General features: G+C 43.0%; 5 protein-coding genes and 2 non-coding genes across 7 annotated transcripts; 3 read left to right on the top strand and 4 right to left on the bottom strand.

The window, feature by feature from the left end:
* Positions 1–210: 210 nt before the first annotated feature.
* Positions 211–282, bottom strand: Trnag-ucc (transfer RNA glycine (anticodon UCC)). Its single transcript has one exon. It is a non-coding gene; the product is annotated as a tRNA-Gly (tRNA).
* Positions 283–835: 553 nt separating this feature from the next.
* LOC128708495 (UPF0415 protein C7orf25 homolog) lies at positions 836–2,014 on the top strand. Its single transcript, XM_053803473.1, has one exon. The coding sequence runs from the start codon at positions 836–838 to the stop codon at positions 2,012–2,014; it is 1,179 nt and encodes a 392-aa protein (XP_053659448.1).
* A 1,811-nt stretch (positions 2,015–3,825) lies between these two features.
* On the bottom strand, positions 3,826–8,650 carry LOC128718116 (ran-binding protein 16). Its single transcript, XM_053811790.1, has 11 exons — positions 8,645–8,650; positions 6,432–8,227; positions 6,197–6,341; positions 5,838–6,121; positions 5,576–5,766; positions 5,288–5,499; positions 5,068–5,206; positions 4,909–4,986; positions 4,197–4,401; positions 3,996–4,115; positions 3,826–3,925 (listed from the first exon to the last, which is right to left on the bottom strand). Exons 1-11 carry the CDS (start codon positions 8,648–8,650, stop codon positions 3,826–3,828), a joined length of 3,276 nt encoding a protein of 1,091 aa, XP_053667765.1.
* Positions 4,600–4,671, top strand: Trnaq-cug (transfer RNA glutamine (anticodon CUG)). Its single transcript has one exon. It is a non-coding gene; the product is annotated as a tRNA-Gln (tRNA).
* Positions 8,651–10,186: 1,536 nt separating the features above from the next.
* On the top strand, positions 10,187–11,191 carry LOC128709394 (cathepsin B-like). The gene has a single exon (XM_053804392.1). The coding sequence runs from the start codon at positions 10,187–10,189 to the stop codon at positions 11,189–11,191; it is 1,005 nt and encodes a 334-aa protein (XP_053660367.1).
* Positions 11,192–11,475: 284 nt separating this feature from the next.
* On the bottom strand, positions 11,476–12,486 carry LOC128718977 (cathepsin B). The gene has a single exon (XM_053812595.1). It carries the CDS (start codon positions 12,484–12,486, stop codon positions 11,476–11,478), a length of 1,011 nt encoding a protein of 336 aa, XP_053668570.1.
* Positions 12,487–14,158: 1,672 nt separating this feature from the next.
* Positions 14,159–18,905, bottom strand: LOC128718115 (very-long-chain 3-oxoacyl-CoA reductase). Its single transcript, XM_053811789.1, has 4 exons — positions 18,752–18,905; positions 16,052–16,098; positions 14,954–15,029; positions 14,159–14,871 (listed from the first exon to the last, which is right to left on the bottom strand). Exons 1-4 carry the CDS (start codon positions 18,903–18,905, stop codon positions 14,159–14,161), a joined length of 990 nt encoding a protein of 329 aa, XP_053667764.1.
* Between the last annotated feature and the right edge of the window lie 213 nt (positions 18,906–19,118).

Below are 19,118 nucleotides of genomic sequence, written 5' to 3'. Positions count from 1 at the left end.
TTTGAACTGCTCGAGCTTCGACTAATATGCGGAATGTACATATGGACCATGTAAATAATATGGTATGAATAAAACATACTTTACCAGAATTTCTGTACTAGAAGCAAAATGAATGTGATTCACAGTGTGGTGTGGAGAGTGCGAAGGGATATTCTATTCCATATATTCCAAGACAAAAGAGTCGGGGTAACAAAAAACAAAAAGTGTCTGTGCGTCGGCCGGGAATCGAACCCGGATCAACTGCTTGGAAGGCAACTATGCTGACCATTACACCACCGACGCACGTCGTGAGAGGGCTGCTTAGATGTTTATTTGAAGTTGAACTTATTTCCCCGGTAAACAACTTGGGTTTCCCGTTTCACTCAAAAGGCAACATTTACATTTTGGAATCATTTAGAAAACAAATAAACCCTTTAACACTGGTATCAATTATAAAAGTTATTCCTATTTTGACAGTAGCATGGTGGATCAATAACAATTCTTAAAAAATATTTTGATTAACAAACAAAAACAGATAACACGGCGAATAATGCAGTGGAACCACTCTTTTTAGCGATTGCGTATAGATAGCATTCTTTCCCTCCGTTTGTTCCTTTTCACAATCATATGTTCGCTGTTAAAACGCGATTGCACAAAACGTCAAGTTGACAGTGGCACAACAAACAAAGGGCACTTAAATCAAACCCTTCTCTCCAGCATCCACAGCTTAGCCACATATTATTTGCTCATTATTCGTTGAAGCAATTAGCAGTGTATTTATGTATTCATTCATAGGCAGTGAACATTTGTAGTGCCGTCCGTCAAAGGAGCCTATTCATCCGCTCGGACAGTAACGATGCAAAACAATGAATACACTATCGAGGAGTTGACGCAACTGGCCCAGGAAAAGATAGACCTCGGCGAAAAGCTGCTCAAAAGCCTTTCCCAACGAAACACCATCGAGGGTGTGAAGAAAATTCAGAAGAAAATCAGTCAAGAGCTAAAATTTCTGAACCGCGTGAAAGCGAATCAAACGGTCACCATCAATCATATTCTTTGCAGCAATCTAACCCATTTCGGTTGTCTGGTGGATTGCCTGCTTGTCAGCGCTGACGTGAAACATGTTGACTATCCGCTCGCGGTCGAGGATCGCGCCTGTCCGTTGCGTGTTGATATCGTTTGCGATGGTGGTGCCACTTGGATCAAGGTGATTGCCCGCAACCCCAAATCGCTCAGCGATGCAGTGTACGGACGGACGAGCTATGGCTCGAAATCGATACTGGAACAAGCGGAAGAGTACGTTCAGGCTGCCTGCAATTTCCCCTACATGTTCCGACCACCGTCGGTAATTTTTCGCTTTCTGAGCAAGCTAGACAGCGAACTGATCGACGAACTGCGGCGAATCGGTGTACGGGTGGTGATACTGACGGAGGATTTAGACGAAAAAGCACACAATGACGTGCCGGTGGCAAGTAGCTCCTCCTCCCTGCCGGAAACCAATCCAAAGGATGAGATACGGTTGCTCAATGTGGACGTCACCACGCTCATAGCGTACTGTAGCGCCATGACTAACGGATCCGCTCGCTGGGAATTCAAACAACCACTACTTTCCGAACAGGCCCGCTGGGAATGCGAGAACCCCGTGAAACCGGTGCTCGAGCGCTTATTTGAAGGGAAACGGTTGATCTGTTGCCAAACGGCGTACGATTCCTTCCACGACATCCTCTCGATATTGGGCGGTGAGCAGGAGAAGGCCCGTGCCAACGAACTGTTCAATCGTATTCACGTCCTGCCCGATGTGCCACTCGAGCAGGCCCCGAAGGAGCTGCAGTCGTTGAAGCTCGGCGGTAAGATACGACCACGGAGCTTGCAAGTGTTTGCCTTTGGACTGTACCATCGAGCTGTAACGGTTACTTCCAACGAAGGATTTACGCGTGCGGCCAAAATGCAAGGACTCGAGGTGCCCGTCTTCCTGCACGATGCGAGAGCGCTGACGGAGGACAAGGAACGGACGGCCAAAGCACTGCCAGAGTGAGTCTGTGATCGCTGCAACTGATCGAACAACACATAGATTAAACACACAAACAGTCAATAAATAAATATGATGGACTAATTTACAGTTGGGTTTTTCAAAATATTTTGTATACAAAATCCAGTGTTTGGATGTTGCGTTTCTCATACATACGGTACATCACCATACACTGTGTTCGTGTGCGTAATTAGGTTGCCTAATTGTCTTCCGTTGCCTTCTTCATTGGAACTTAATTTCTACGTTACGTCAAATTTCTCATATTTCGTATTTATTCATTCTTCAACTCACATTCTACCATCTGCATTCGGTTTGTGGTTCCTTTATACAACATCACCTGCCAACTGGAATCCAATTCCAGATTATTCGATCGTTTGCGCTAGTTGTTTCTTGTTTTTTGCTTCCTGTTGTTGTCCCTCCTTTGTTAAGAGTGCATCAGTCATTGGTGGGGGTTGCTGTACACCTCCGACTGTCGGTTATTTGCTTGAAACGTACACTCATATACATATTCACACAGCACTTAAATGCTCCACTTTAAAATATAAACTGGTTTCTCCTGTATAAGAAAGTGAGATGATCTTGCGGGGAGTGCTGCTCAAATGGAACCGATTGTAATGGTTGAAAAACGAACTGAAACATTCAAACGCGATCATTACGGTTCATGGTTGGTTATACACATTACGAAGGGTACGCTCTAATGAAAGCGACTTATTAGCATGCGCTTACACAACTTCTTATTTCACGCTTGCCATCGATTTTCGATTGGTTTGTTGTGTATAAACAGCTAATAATGCTCTTAAATTATGTATACTAAAGAAGAGAAAAAAACAGGAATGTGGTGTAGCCATTCCAATAGTATGCAAATAATTAAAATATGGAATTAAAAAAATGTGAAACACGCAATCGTACTCACAGATCACACAAACCAACACCAAGGAGTGATTGGCTACGCTTTCGTAGGGCGACACAAGTACCAGCCAGATACACACCACCGATATTGGGGACAACAAATTTACTCGAATGGTTTCCACAACTTACTCTACTTTTCATCCGTATATCGACGACAAAAAGGACGAAAATCCTATCATGGTACTAACAGAACAATAATTTACCTTCGCTCTTCGCTTGTTAAAGAACCAGATGTTCAGATAGCATTTTGTTCATAGCGACGCACCGATATTGGGGACAACAAATTTACTCGAATGGTTTCCACAACTTACTCTTCTTTTCATCCGTATATCGAAGACAAAACGGACGAAAAGCCTATCATGGTACTAACAGAACATTAATTTACCTTCGCTCTTCGCTTGTTAAAGAACCAGATGTTCAGACGGCATTTTGTTCATAGCTACGCACTCCTCTGCGTGACGCACATTGTACGCCGCACTCTTTTTTCGATTTTGGTACAAAAAAGTTCAACATTTCCCTGCCGATTGGCGACGACGATTTCATTCCTTCAGTGCTGCATGTGTTACGCTGAACCTATTATGCGACATACGTTAGTCATATTCGTTTTTCTTATGCTAAGGCGCGTAAGGGCGTGTAGCTTTTCTATCCATTGCTTGTACAGCAACTAAACATCAAACATGATAACATTGTTCCGTTCTTGCATCTCGTGCTCAGTCAATGCGATGTATAGCTGTTCGGCAACACTGACTAAGTGCTCCTCGTTTTAATCGTCCTACAAATAAAAATCAAAGATAAACCTTTTAAGGATACATTCGACATGCAAAAGAAAAGCACATAACTGAAGTTGTTAAATGAACAGGTATGGAAGGTGTGCAGCAACTCAAACTGTTAATCATATACCACTGTTATCAATACACTACCATTTCGTTTGCCGTTGAGTTTGGCTGCGGAGTAATCTTGAGAGATGCATTAACGTCTCGGCGGAACTGCAACAGGTTTTGCGTAAATCTGTAAATAAATATTGCAAAATTATTAGTTTTCGTAGGCATTCGATTGTCAATAACTGGAGGTTACGCACTTGTCCCGATTCTGAGTGAGCAGGTTTCGCTCGATACCATCCATCAGCACATCGAACAGTCGCGCAATGTTTTGTTGCTTAGCCACGGGTTGGGATTGAATGAACGTTTCACGGATACGTCTGTAAAAAAAAAATATCACACAAAGTCGGAACATTAGCAGTTAGTGGTGTGCAACCCATACTGGTCGGAATAATTCTTACCGAAAGCAATCCTCGTACAATAGTATTAACACGAGCAACGGGCGGGACATGGACCAATGATGTTTACAGTCTTCGAACATAACTATGTTCATCATGCTCGATAGCAGGCCCTGCAGTATTTCGGGGTGTAATTCCATCACTTTCAAAAACATGTTGTTTTCCGGCGGAACTGCCTGGCGATGTTTCTTGTTTGGGAATGTAGAAACTTAGAAAAAGAAGTAACGATGTAATAATACACTTCCAAACGTTTTTGGTCAGAGACAGAAGACAATGTGTCATGAATAACATGGTAAAGCGTGGTAAATATTCATTTTCAAACTTAATTGTCGTTCGTTCCAACTAAACAACTACACAAGTACTGTCTTTGGTTAATGTACGAGAATAATTCGAACCTCCCTGACTAGGTTCCATGGTGTAATGGTTAGCACTTTGGACTCTGAATCCAACGATCCGAGTTCAAATCTCGGTGGAACCTGCAATGCGGAACTTTTTTTCTTCGCCATTTATTGTTCATTGTCCACATTCAGGTACAAGTATTCTATTATTTTTAGACGAGAGTTTGAGACCAATTTTTTATGCTGTTTTATCACACTATTATGTTCATCATCATTGATCAATTGGTCTTATAAAGAAATCTTCGCTAATTACTAGTGAAAACCGTCGATTCCAAAATGAAAGACACAATAAATATAACAATAAAAAAAATACTCACCATTCAGTTGCAGCTGTTTGAAAATGTACGTCACAATGTGATCCAACGTTTGGCAACAAGATGAACAAATCACGGTTTCTATATCAAATAGGAATTAAAAATCAACGATAAGTTAATTACACAGTACAGTTGCGCGCCAGTAGCACACACACAGCGTACCTAATGCATTCAATCCTTGGGATATACTTTCTAGAATGTACAAAAACAGCGGTGGTTCCAGTGTGGACAGGTATGAGATGTGATCCTGGGCTAAGCACTGTATAAGCGTGTAGTAAGATAGCGATAGCTTCGGGTAAACCTGTAACATAATAACCAAATCAAACCAGTCACACGGTTTTAATATTCGCTCGAAGGTCCTGTTGCCGTTGGTAGTGCTTACTAGTATATCCTCGTGCGGGATGGTCAATATCAGTTTGGCGGTCATGTTAAGCACGTTGTCTAGAGCGTTGTCTCCGTACAATTTAAACACGCCAAAATTTACGTAATTTCCGCTGAGGATTTGTTTCAGCATTTGAAAGCACACCGAAATTCCTTTCAGCTTCATCGGGTACATCTGCTCGCTGGGCACATTAAGCGACAGCATGCTTTCTCCTGTGTTGTAGAAGCAGTAAAGAGCAATCACAGATACCATTATGATCAACCAACAACCCGGACGAATTCCTCTTACCGTAACAACAGATCAACTTGGACGTTTCTCTGAACAACAGGATACCGTTTGGACTAGACACATCAAACAGCAAACGCTGCGATCGGTTGTAGACTAGCTCGGTGAACAATTTCAGCACAGGCGTCGTAACCGTAGGATCGTGGGCCCACATTTGCACAGCGCGAATTAAAATAGGCGAATAGTCCGGATAGCTAAAATTCGAACAAACATACAGCAGTGCATAAATAGTATTGTAGTAGCACGCACATGAGCTGGAACATACATCCAGTCAAACAGCATCATGTAGGGTATTTTAGCATTAAACGCTAACGCCAATCCTCGTAGATCACGCGACAGTCCAATTAACTCCTTCTTTGCTTCTTCGCTTGGAAAGTTCATCATTATTATGTTCTCGATCGTTTTCGTGAGCGGCATCATGAATGTGTTGAACCGTTCCACATCTTCTCCGAGATCCATCATCAGCAAACGGCCAAGGCAAGTGTAAAACATGCTACGGCAGCGTGTGGCTGCTACCGTACCGGATCCTAGGAACGAAAAGTGTTCACGCTGCGCACAAAGATGCATCAATGAATTAGCAAAGTAAAGGGTTTAGGCATATCAAACAATAGCCGAGCGGCTTACCGTACGATTGTTGAGCATAAACTGAATTTCGTCTAATTTAATAAGCTTTCGCACGGAAGAGCAGATTAAGGTCAGATCGTTCAGCAAAGCAAGCGTCTTTCGTAGTACCGATTCCGAGTTGCCTAAATATTTAAGATTTGTTATGCTGCAATGAATGGAACGAAGAATACCAAATGGATGAGAATGAAATGACTGAAAAGAACTCAGCAGTCACGTGTATTTAAGTGAAACTCACATCTTCCGGCTTGTGACCGTCAGCATGGTCATATCGTCATCGCTTACTCCCAGTATCTCGGACAGGCGAGGGAACATTTTCAACTTCTGCATGTGTTCCGTGATGTAGATCTTGCGTACATGCGCTAGGAAATACATGAAGGCTAATTCCAGCTTTTCACAGCCACACTGGGGCAGCCGCGAATCCGTTAGCGTCATCAGCTGCAGCACTCGAATGATAATGTCACACTCCAGCACGTCATGATCGTCGAACGAGGGAGTTGCGATTCGGCCACCGATCGAGGCGCCAATGATGTACACTAACCACGTTAGTTGTCCTTCGCATATTTGCAAATCGATATGATTTGCCGCAGAAGGACTGGACAGTATCTCTTGGTAGCGGTTGGCCGTTTGGTCGAATAGCTGCACCAGCAGTGCACAGGTTTTATCGTACTCACAACGACCAATCGTAGCAAACTGCTCCAACTGCTGCTGTACCATGTCGGTATCGTCTACTGGGTCTTCGAGCCCTTCTCGCACAATCACTGGGACGGCGTCCAGCTTGGAGGTAATGAATGCTTTTGTCACCTCCGGTGTGTAGGTTTCTAGGTAATGCGGTTCCGGTGATTTCACGTACGGTAATGACGCGATCAATCGTTGCCATAGCGACAGCAAGTAATGAATGCTATTCGGTGCCGATTGCCACATTTGCAGTGATTGTACCGTAAACTTGGCTATTAGCTGAATTGCTTCGGGGTAGTTTTCAACTATGACCAGTTCACTGAGCTGGTAGTTGGATTTTAAGCGCGCCAATAATCGGCAGAACTCATGGTAGTTCTCGGGATCGCTCAATCCGTGTGATGTTTTGAGAATGTCGGTCGCTCCTTTTACCAACTTTGTGAGAAACTTAATACGCTCCGGGTTGCTAAAGATCGAGCGCCGAATCGATGTAATCTGCGCCAAACAGGATAGCGCCAGGCTAGATAGATGCGTTGGCAGCATGTGGTATAGATCGAAGAACAATTTCAGCGAGTCGGACTCCGAGTCTAAAAAGGCAGGCCGCCAGTTGGTCGGAATTTGCACCGTAGCGATATCATCCGACGACTCATCGGCAGTGGCACCAACGAAATCGTAGCTCAAGCAATTCCGCGCCAGCTCGAGCAGATGAGTGAACAGTCCTTGCTGGGCTTCATCGAGACAGTTTTGGTTCTTGCATACGCTATCCTTCGCCTGACTAAGTAGCGTACAGGCTAGTATAAAGATGTCATACAGCATTTTGTCGCGGTACAAGCTCGTAATGCGAAGGTGTTTGGGAAAGGTGAGGTTGCATGCCGCTTCCGATTGTTGATTCATCTCCACTGTCAGTTGCGACAGAATTTGTACTCCTATAACGCAGTGTTCTACCGAACCACCCAGGAACTCCTTCACATCTTGCAGGATGTTTTGGAACACATACTCGCTATCGTACATATCAATCCAGCAGAGTTTGGTTATCTTGACCAGCAGCGATATTAAGGCTTGGATAACGAATGGCTGCAGATTCGGACGGGTTGCTAAATAATTAAGCACGTAATTCCGTATGTCTACACGTTGCTGCATTCGCAAGACTTGTATGTTCTTCGTCACCAGCTTGGTCAGGATGGTGGTGGCAAACAGTTGCGAGAAGCTCGAGTTTGCTCGGTCCAACAACGTTTGGCACTTGGAAAGCGCTTCGGGGTCATCCTGGAAGTGGTACAACACCTTCTCTGCCTCGACCCGTCGTTGGGCATCGCGGGATTCATAGAACTGCTTGCACAATATCTCAAGCAGCTCCGGCTCCTGATGAAAAATAATCCAAAAGGTGAGTAATAATTTTGGCAGCGTCGGTTTTCATATCTTACCATCACTATCAAATTCAAGTTCTCCGGTATGCAAACAAAATATCAGTCACAAGTTATAGATTGGTCTGTGAAAATGATGCCTCGTTCCTGTTCAAATACAGATACAAAATAATCCACGATCAGAGCATACTTGTTTCTGCAATGGGTTTCATAAATATTCCTGCCAATTCGGGCTAGCTTCCACAAAACAACTTAAAATTCCTTTTGTTTTTGCTTCTGAATTCAGAGCAACACTCTTCTGAATGTGTGTGTAGGGTAATTGTTTAGTTTTTCCGAACACGCGTCTTCCAATTTTTCACTTCACAATCAAAAACACCATGAAGTTTCCTATTTGTAATGTTGTTATTGCCCTTACTTCCATTTCCCGCTGGAGGATTTAGAAATAGCCGCACTGTAGGCATGTTGAACTAGCAAAAGTAACATAAATATCGAAGCTAATCAAAGAAAAAATACAAATCGTCAATCATATTCCTCATTCGCCGGCATAGATAAGCGAACAGGCGTAGGGTTGAAGCATCGCACAATCAACACCACCACCATCGACAATGACAGAGGCCAGTGGTGTGTGATGACAATTCATGTACCGGCAGACAAAGTGCTGCTTCCAGCGAATGATACGATACAAAACGCAGCAACAGTACAACGGGTAATTGCCGATACAACCATTTTCGGCATCTATGCAAAATTCGTTCAGTAAGCATGGCTTTCAATTTTCCAGCGCGTAGTAGCCCTCGACTGAGGATTGGCACCCCAGATAAGCAGCACTGTTGTGAACTTTTGCAACCCTGTTTTTTCGTGGAAAAGGCGTAATGAGATGATTTTCCATTGCACGTACACTTTATGGCGTCACTCCATCGAACGAAATATGGCCCGATTCGAACCGGCTCAATGTGCGCTTGATCCGTCGTAGTATGATGCTATCAACTTAAAAACTTCAACAATTGCTTGTTTTTTCGCAGTGTGTGGTAAATATTTTACTCCTCCTATCGCCGCAATAGCTTCTGCATACAGGCAAACATACAGGTTCGCTTTTGGAGCGAACCGAGGTGACTACAGAAAATGAGACAGTGAAATAGCGATTTTTTCTGCCGCCATGATGGAGTCGGCCGTACGTCACCGGACACTGGTTGGAGCAAACTACGCTGTGCTGATGATATTATTCGCTGTAGTGACAGTTTTTGATGTGTGCTGGATGTTCAGAATACTTCGCTACACATTTTCCAAATGCTAATTGAAACATTGTTATGAAAAATAAAAATGGCGCCTTCGGAGGAACCTTTATGTCACATGATAAAATGTCAAACGTTTCATCGCCTATAAACACCTTGAATGTATTACACAAAACGTCAACGAGTATGGCCGTTGAAACCCCTCTGTTGTACAATTTGTCGTTTTATTTCAAATTAAGATGTTTGTGGTTTGAAAAATCCGTTTCGCTGAATGGCGGATTTTTCAATCTCCGTAAGTTCGAATACAGTGTTAGGAAAAAAATGTTGCACTGTCGATAAGACTTAAATCACATCGTTCCACTGGCCATTTTTACTGTGTACTTAAATTACTAACCAACGTACATTATAATTGCCTAATTAACGGGAGGATACATCAATGGACCAAAGCAAGAAACAAAAAGGCGAAAAATAGTGTTTACTGCCGTTGCAACGACTACTATTACATGCTCGGATGAAAACAGCTTAGAAATAACACTTTTCTCTTTATTATGAGATTGTTTTTAAACTAGCGGATCATTGACCCGTTTTATTCGATTATCGATACTGATAATCATTTGGATGGGCAGCGACGGCCAATAGTTACTTTTATACGGTTCAATCGTGGTTCTTCTCTTAAAGTAACAACACACCTACAGTCGCTGAAAGTGTTGCTAGACATCGTAAAGAAAATGCAATTGCATTTCATCGCACTGGTGACGGTGCTTTTATCCTTTTGCCTTGTGTCGGGAACCGAACGGCAAGGACAAGATCCGTTCAACGATGAATTTCTGCGCAGTGTGCTTGCACGAGCGCGTAGCTGGAAACCAGACATAAACTTTCAATCAAACGTCCATTTCCACACTTTCCGATCGCTGAAAGGCATCGGAGATAGCAGAACCGGATTCAAGGTACCGATCAGACGGTATGAATATGTGTACGACATCGACATTCCCGAATCGTTTGATGCGCGTAGCCACTGGCCAAACTGTGATTCGCTGCGAGAGATTCGCAACCAGGGTACGTGTGGTTCCTGTTGGGCCGTCGCTGCTGCCAGTGTTATGTCCGACCGTGTCTGTATCCATTCGAACGGTACCAGTAACGTAGCGTTGGCCGCCGAAGATCTTATGGGCTGCTGTGCTGACTGTGGCAATGGGTGCAACGGTGGCTTCTTGGACGGAACGAGCTTTCAGTACTGGGTGGACGCAGGGTTGGTAAGCGGTGGGGCGTACAACTCAACCGAGGGCTGCAAACCATACCCATTCAAACCGTGCGAATATCCTTTCAATGAATGTCACGTGGAAACTTCACCCAAGTGTACGCACCACTGCCGAGATGGAGCTGATCGGCACTATTCGAAGGATAAGTTCTTCGGCAAAGTGGCCTACAGTGTGACACGGGACGAGCGTGTCATACGGTACGAAATTATGACCAACGGTCCAGTGGAGGCCGGTTTCGACGTGTACGAAGATGTGCTGCTGTACAAGTCCGGAGTTTATCGACACGTGTACGGTGAGAAGATCGGCAAACATGCGGTGCGCATCATCGGATGGGGCAGAGAGGGTGGACTTCCTTACTGGCTGATCGCAAACTCGTACGGCGAAGATTGGGGAGATCACGGATATTTCAAGTTTGTGCGCGGATCCAATCACTTGGGCATCGAGTCGAAGATCATAGCCGGTCTGCCAAAAATATGAAACATTACGAGCATTAATTGTAACTGTACAAATCCTTTGATCCACAGAAACGTTATGTACATGCAATAAAATTTCTTTCATTCTAAACGATTAACTTTTTGGGTGTTTGATAACCGAAAGCGAAACTGGCACACTTAATTTATTATCCAAAAAGAAGATACACGCATGCTAATTGATAATTCAGCCTCTCTTGTTGATAAGTTTTCCTTTTGCTTCGCCATCTCCCGGAATGTCTGTAAATAGCTGGGATGCGAAACCAATCAATGGAGTTTGACCTATCGGCCTTAGACCTTAGGCAACCCGGCCGAAATGGAACTTTCAATGCCGAGATGATCTTCTCCGCGAAGGATCTTGAAGAAACCATTATCGCCCCAGTCACTGTTCCAGGAGTTAGCAATCAGCCAGTACTTGGTGCCATTTTCCACGCCCCATCCCAGAATGCGGATAGCATGACCGCCGAGCATTTTACCCGTTACGTGCTGATAAACGCCCTCTTTGTAGTGCAGCAAATCTTCGTACACGGTGAATGCGCCCTCTACCGGTCCATTAGTCATGATTTCTTTCTGGATTTGTGCTTCGTGGCGTGCGATCGAGTACGATGAAGCACCGTAGCGTTTATCCTTCTGGTAGGGTACGCTGTAACTCTCCTGACATTTCTTCACACATTTGGGTGTTTTTCCACCTTCGCCCTCGCAGGATGGTCGCGTTCCATTGACGTGGTGTTCGCACGGAGCAATTGCGTACGGTTGACAACCCATGTTCGATCCGAATGGTCCACCGCTCACCAATCCCTTTCGCACCCAGTAGCTCCAGGCAGCGCCAGGGAATCCTCCATTACAACCAAAGCCGCAGGTGTGGCAGCAAGAGACAAGATCTTCGGCCGAAAAGCGGAAATGAATCTTGCCTCCCGAAGCGATGCAAACGCGGTCCGACATGGCCTCGACAGCACCGAATGCCCAGCAGGAACCGCACGATCCTTGATCACGGATTTCGCGAATCGTCGGACAGTTGGGCCACTGTTCACGGGAGTCGAAGTTTTCCGGCAGGTCGTCTGTGTCGTTCAGCTCGTGTACGAGTTCTGGCTCACGGAATTTGTCTGCATCCGGGTGAACACCCATCAGGCCACGGATGTATCTGAGGGAAGTATCCGGATGGAAGTTTTGCCCGGCTCGCCATGTTGTAGCTCTTGTGTTGATTTCTTCGATGAATTTGGCAGAAAGTGGGTATTTCTTGCCAATGCCGGCCGCACTAGTGCCGATAGCGACAAACGCTACGAGCACCAAATGGAAAAACATTTTCTACAATAAAACACAGACACGAATTGTAATTATGCAGATGCTTCTAAGTTCGTTGTATAGCGAAGTATAGCAATGGCGTCCAGCGGTAAACTAAAGAAAACATGGCATCCAGTAAACTCCCAGTTAATCCGAGTGAAATTTAGCTCATACACGGAATCAGGCAATGTTTGTAAACGATGAATCAGCAAACATCAACAAAGCCTTCGAGAACGAAGGAAAGCACAGAAGTAGGCACAGAAATGAGATAAGAACGTAATTGATGGAACTGGTTAGTATCATCATCCAATCGGAAAACAGCTTCGCCCAACAGCTTAATGCTATCAGCTGGTGAAGAAAAACAGCTAGGCTGATTTCCGAATGTTTCTGCCTTCCTTTGTGTTGCTACATAACCTACTTTCAGCTGTTGCTACGCAATTCGTAACGTTGTCTTTGTTCATTTTTTGTTCGCAAACGTTTGGGGTGAATTGAATTAATTATTTTAAATCTTTACTTTTACTTTAAGTACTTAGAACGACAATCGTGCATGGCGATGGAGATAATTTTATTAGGACAAAATTTAAAAACATGAAAATACACAAGGACGTAGCTGCATATGCAATGGCTTAGTCTTTTTACATATTAATATGTTTAGTACATCGTACTTCTGAAGCCATGGATTGTGCATCGAACTGGGCGATAAACAAGTTAATTTTTTATTTCAACACTTACCAATTGCGTCTCTTCGTACATCGACTTTGTTATTAGATTAGCGCTGAATTATTGGCAGGAATTAAACGATACGTTTTGGAACGTTTTGACAACGCAGGAAAGAAATGACATTTGGGATGAGCAAACAGACATACCCAATGACAAATCGAGCAGATTCCATCATTTACTGCGTCCTAAAGGACGACAGATTGACGTTTCTTGGAAGATGCCGCATGACGATTTCGGCACCAAATCGTTTTAACATCCAAACAGAAGTAACCCGATATGCTTTATATTTTGTGTTTCTTTTATTCGCATTACAAAGACCAGATCGGATCGTGCTACAACATTTCCGCCTTGTTCAACGTTCCGGGATTATTTCGAGCTCGAATTATCATGTTTTAATCATGACAATAATGTTTTCGGAACGCAGCGAACGTTACGGAAAATGGTTTTTTCCCAAATGATTGTAGGTTTCTTTTTGTTATGGTAGACTCACCACCGTTTCAACATCTGTACATTGATTGAGATTCTATCACAAATGTGAGCATAGTTACGTGCTTAGACAAGGTTTTGTTTATTTTTTTGGGGTATAACATCAAACTGCTACTATAACAATTTTGCGTTGAATTATGTAGCCTTCGGTCGTTAGAAGATCTGAGAATAATGTTACTTATTACACTATATTTGCACCTTCCATTTCATGCAACCTTTTCCCTATACCGGACTAGGATGAATAGCTTAGTATAAGTAGTAAATGTTTTCTGCTTTTGTCATCTTTTTCGCATTGATCCTTAACCCCATTCGCCTGATCGTTAAATGCCCAGCCGGTTTGACTATTTCGTTAACACTTACAACTGAAGCTAGAAACCGGTCATTTGTTGGGTGTTACTTAGGTCAACCCAAAATGCGTATCAGTTTTCTACAGGTAGTATCATAGCAGCAGTAGTAGCACATCCTGCTTCTTTTGCAATTCTGATTTTTACGGCGACGAAGCGGTTAGTTCCGTTGCATCACCTGGTGCAGATGATTTGGTAGTGGACTTTTTCAGTGCTCTAGCGCGAATGTTTTGCATAGTGTTTATAGTAAGTTTTTCTGTCAAGCGTGGCGAAACAAAGCTTAACATATTGATAGCTAACTCTAACAAAGCATGTGGAAAGTATCCCGTAGTTTGGCGAGTGTGACCAAGAGTGTCAATCGCGCTAGCTACGAACACTTTTGGCGAGCAAGCCATCCATGTGCTCTTTCGAATCTTTGACATGTTGGTAGCTACAGGTCCCGGCAGAACAGATTGAACCACTATATTGTGTTTCGTATACTCTGAGGCGAGATCTTCGGAAAATTTGTCCATGTACGCTTTTGAAGCAGAATATACGGTTAGCAATGGTGCGGGAATGACGGCAGAGAGCGATGAAATGTTAATCACAACACCAGCATGCCGTTTTACCATGCCGGGCATTATTAGCTGACACATGCGCGTCACTGAAAGAATGTTGCAGCTGAGCAGATTCTTAATGAGCTTTTCATTGTCCGGCAATTCCAACAGGTATTCGGGGTTCGCGTAGCTCATGCCGACGTTGTTAACCAGCACACCGATTTCCATATTCTCTATTTGTCGTTGGATTTGTGCGTATATTTCGGTCCCACTTGTGAAGTCAGCGGCAATAACCATCGTGCGCACCTTGAATTCCGTTTCTAGGAAAAAGAAATTCGTGGTATTATTTTGTAAATTATCGACAGTTGTCGAAAAAACGGAATATAACGGTAGTATATTTACCAATTTCTTTAGCCACATCCTGGAGCTTCGAAAGTGTTCGACTGATCAAAATAATGTTAAGACCCTTTCGGGCAAGCTGAAAAAAACATAAGAATGTAAAAATTTAAACATTACTACGAAGCCCACTGTTCATAAAGTTGAAAGTTGACGATCTTTTAATTTGACATGATCATTGTGAGTGCAATCCGTACTACAGAGTGACTTTCTCTATTGAGATCGCACAGCAAAACTAACAAGAGAAATGCAAAACGTTTTCAACACACGCTTGAAAGGTGTAGGTCTAGGTGCAGATTTAGTAACGATGATGTAAAGTGAAACTGTTTGCTATCCCCGTACTTACACTTTCGATTACGATGCCCCAGGGGCCCTGAATTTTGCTTAGTATATGCATCATGTTTATGATTGAAAGCAAAAAAAAGAATAGAGCGCGGTGATACTCAATCGATTTAACAGTGCCTTTCAAATTGCTTCCGATTGACCCTTACTGCGATGGAAGCCACAAAAGAAAAGAAACGCAAGCTAGCGAAAGAAAACTCATTTATGCAACTCATTGTTGACCGGGCAAACCACAGCTATGAAGCAAAAACGGTTGAATTTCTCCTCCATTAAATTGCATAGCTTTTTATACGTACAAGTTGATGGAATGAACGTTAGAGACCCCCACGTTTGACAACAAAATGTCAACTGTATTTGTCTTTGTTGGGAACTGAAATTACTCGTACATCTGCTCGAAATCCGAGGCAAAGGATTATGGTTCAATCATGTTTATAGTTCTAGTCATGTTATCAATATTACAGAACTTTGATTCTTCTACCATTAAACACCTTGTACGAAGAGCAGATAAGCCTCATCAAATAAAAATTCGCTCGGTGTTTTGAAACAATCATCAGAACTCGACACTTTGCTTTGCAGCTTGAGCTGCGCTATTATTTCTAAACCGTTCGATACAAATGGCTGTGGCGTGTTGAAGCCAACGATCATGTATGTGCGCACTTGATTTTTACTAGTCAACCTTCACAAGCGCAACTGCATTTCTTTCCGCGTTCCTCATCTTACCAATGGCAGGGTAAATGCAGTGTATTTTGTCACGCTACTTACCGCCTGAGCGTACGCCTTTCCTATGCCATCGGTTGCACCGGTGATGACTGCAAAGGGGAAAACATGAAATATTAGTATAACAAAAAGTATTAAACATATTGGAACGAAAAATAATTTTGAAGGAACATAAACGACAAAATAGATAATAAAACAAACGTAGTACATATTAAACTATTGCTTCAATTGTACTGCACACAGCAAAACATGATTACCCCGGACCCTTCACTAGCAATTCATTTACGCTCCGATCAAGAGATCGTGTGCACATGATCAGTTTCGTTTTGAAGGGCACAATTTCGCACCCACGATTTGAGGTCATCGGCTGTACTCGCACACACCTAATGATTATTGAAATACACTGATCATAAGAGACCGACACTACCAGGTCAATTTTCCCAGCAGAATAGATTAGCAGTGTTTGACCTTCTCGCACTGGACCATTAGCTGACCCCTGTGGTTTTTTTTTCCTTCGCCCATAAAGGCGAATGATCTTATGGATCATCGGGAGATACTTATCCCAGAGAAGTAAGCTCCTGAAGGTGGTTCGTCGTTTCAATGTCAACAAGTTATATCCGGCTGCCAAGGGTCAGTAGTATCTTTATGTAAGGGTGAGAGAGTGTTATCGATGCCTGCAGTTGCACATGATTGAGGGTCGATACTATAATGGCCTAAGTAATGTGCAGGTTTATAGACATTGATCTACCAGTCGCCAGTGAAGCTATGACGGAAGACCAAACGATCACTTGCAAAGCAGCTTGGCACGAAACCAGCGCTACAAAATACAAAAGCTTCTCGCATCTCGTTTCGTAACTTGAACATCCCGAATGTTTGAAGATTTTTTTGTTAGGTTCTTAATACATTTCACGCTTTGGTGGACAAATCTTCCAATGCGAGATTTTTTTTTGGTCCCGAATGAGATTCTGTTTATCACGCTCTGTTCCCTTCTAACAAGAACTTCAACTTGAAGTGGGTGATTTTGTTGATTTTTCAAATCATGAAACGAAGGCTCTGTTCTTCCCTGCTCGTGATGGGGATGACGATGGTTAGCAGGGCGATGGTAATGGGAAGAAAAATAATAAATTGACGCAATTACTATTGTACTATTATTCCCCGGGTTTCTATCTTTTTGCTTCTTGAAATACGGGTGTTCTTGGTACTATGGCTGTACCGTAGTTGGAATGCAAATGACATAGTCCGTCATGATAAGCAGTTTTAAAAAGGAAGGTTGTAATGGTGGCAAACGTGAGCAGCATTAGTCAAATTTCGTAGTGGATTTTTTGTGTCAATCGTACTAAGGGTAAAATTGCTAGGAAGAACGTCAAGAACTTAGAGTGCCATCAAAACTAATTAGCAAAACACTCAAACGGTGTATTTACGTCGACAATGCCGGTGAACGTGAAATGACCGGGGCTTTCATTCCAACAGAAAAATACATCATCGGCGAGCAACTTCAAAATATCCGCAGAAAACCGGTTTTGTTGGTAGGAATTTTGAGCCAAAACGAAAACTTTCTTTTTCCCCCCAAAAAAACACAGTTTTAACTCAAACCTTGCTCATTTCAAGCCTCGTGGACGTTGGCTGTCCGAATACCGATAGCGACAGATAGTGATCAACACCAAAAAGTGTCTGTTCGTCGGTAGATATAGTAGCGCTGTGGTTTTATAACCGGTTATTTATTTTATGCCGAATTTCATCAGTTTCGCTTTCCTGACTCCCAGCCACAGCGCCGGAATATGCACCGGAAACTTTGATGGAGAAAACACCCTAAAATTCATATCCGTTGATGAGCTCTTCAAACGGTATTACGTGATCTTATTCGGACAAAACTATCACAACCAAACCTTAACTGACGCCACGGTTAAACTAATCGTTCCCATATGTTTGGTATACGTATAACCTATTACACTTTTTATAAGTAGTATAATTTTTTGTCTATTGTGTTTTAGCGGCCTCCATTATAATAGTTTAACATTGTAGAAAACTAATAACAGTCCATGTGACTTAAACAGTTGCGGGGTTTCCAGCTTGGTTATTCCGCATTAATGCCGTTGTTGCAGCATAAGTTTCTATCAATTTTTACATCCATTAGTTTTTACCAAACGAAAAATAACGACGAAAAAAAGGATAGACCTCCGCTACGATGCCGTCACGCGAGATATTCATTTAACTAGGATTATAATTATACCGTAGTTCCAAAGTATCAATATCAATGCAATATAGTTTCGTGTGTGAATGAAAGACGTGTTATTATTTCACGATTTGGCTTCGGAGCATTGTAACTAAAACATAACATATTTAAAAACATTTAGTTTCGCGACCTAATATCAGCCGGGCTTATAGGCTTTTTGCAATGCTATAGATTAACGTGCTCGCCCAGACCGGTTTCATTCCATCTCCAGATTCTGGTCAAGAATTGTGAATGTATCCCAGTTTGCACTATAGCTACTGGCTCAAGATTGTAAAGAACTGTAATATACTATACACAAAAATATTCACGACGCAGAGACAGTGGGATCTTGGCATTATGTGACACCCGACCATCACGGGGTGTTCGAATCAGGAAACGAACACTGAATGGAATAAACCAGTTTCACTATTAATACCTTTCAATTATCGAACAAGTTCTAAGGACATAGTACGTCTCACAATACAAAAGTCACAATATAACCTACGGCAGAAGAAAGGTAATGGAATACTCACGGGCCCATTCGCCGGTCTTTTTCAGGTTAATGCGGCAGCCGAACACCTTTGGACCGATAAGGTTTTGATAAATCCAGGGGAAAACCTTACGCAATATAAACAGCGACACCAGCACAGCACTGGTGCTGCCAAGAACACTCGAAGCGGTGACCATTTTCGGCGGTGGACGTTGGCTCGCCCGAAGTGGGACAGAGGGTTGAATTGTAAATTCAGCAATAAGCGTAACCTTTTCTTGCTGCACCAAAGACACCGGATGTCAATAGAACTGTGAAGCAACGTGCCCGACTAAATCACGCACACGGCACTGGGAAGCACGGGAATATTCCACGTTCCGGCGAGAACACAACACACACTAAAGCACAGTGTC

The sequence above is a fragment of the Anopheles marshallii genome, chromosome 2, assembly GCF_943734725.1.
Source record: "Anopheles marshallii chromosome 2, idAnoMarsDA_429_01, whole genome shotgun sequence".
Taxonomy (NCBI): Eukaryota; Metazoa; Arthropoda; class Insecta; order Diptera; family Culicidae; genus Anopheles; species Anopheles marshallii.
The sequence above is the reverse complement of the archived record's forward strand: the minus strand, read 5'-3'. Positions and strand labels throughout refer to the sequence as shown.

Coding starts and splice junctions, on each gene's coding strand:
- LOC128709394 (XM_053804392.1), top strand. CDS start 10,187: ATGCAATTGCATTTCATCGCACTGGTGACGGTGCTTTTATCCTTTTGC.
- LOC128718116 (XM_053811790.1), bottom strand. Junction 6,342..6,431: donor ACGGTCACAAGCCGGAAGAT/GTGAGTTTCACT, acceptor CATTCATTGCAG/CATAACAAATCTTAAATATT. Junction 5,767..5,837: donor ATGATGCTGTTTGACTGGAT/GTATGTTCCAGC, acceptor TTCGAATTTTAG/CTATCCGGACTATTCGCCTA.
- LOC128708495 (XM_053803473.1), top strand. CDS start 836: ATGCAAAACAATGAATACACTATCGAGGAGTTGACGCAACTGGCCCAG.
- LOC128718115 (XM_053811789.1), bottom strand. CDS start 18,905: ATGGTCACCGCTTCGAGTGTTCTTGGCAGCACCAGTGCTGTGCTGGTG. Junction 15,030..16,051: donor GAAAGGCGTACGCTCAGGCG/GTAAGTAGCGTG, acceptor TGTTTTTTTCAG/CTTGCCCGAAAGGGTCTTAA. Junction 14,872..14,953: donor GGATGTGGCTAAAGAAATTG/GTAAATATACTA, acceptor TCTTTTTCCTAG/AAACGGAATTCAAGGTGCGC.
- LOC128718977 (XM_053812595.1), bottom strand. CDS start 12,486: ATGTTTTTCCATTTGGTGCTCGTAGCGTTTGTCGCTATCGGCACTAGT.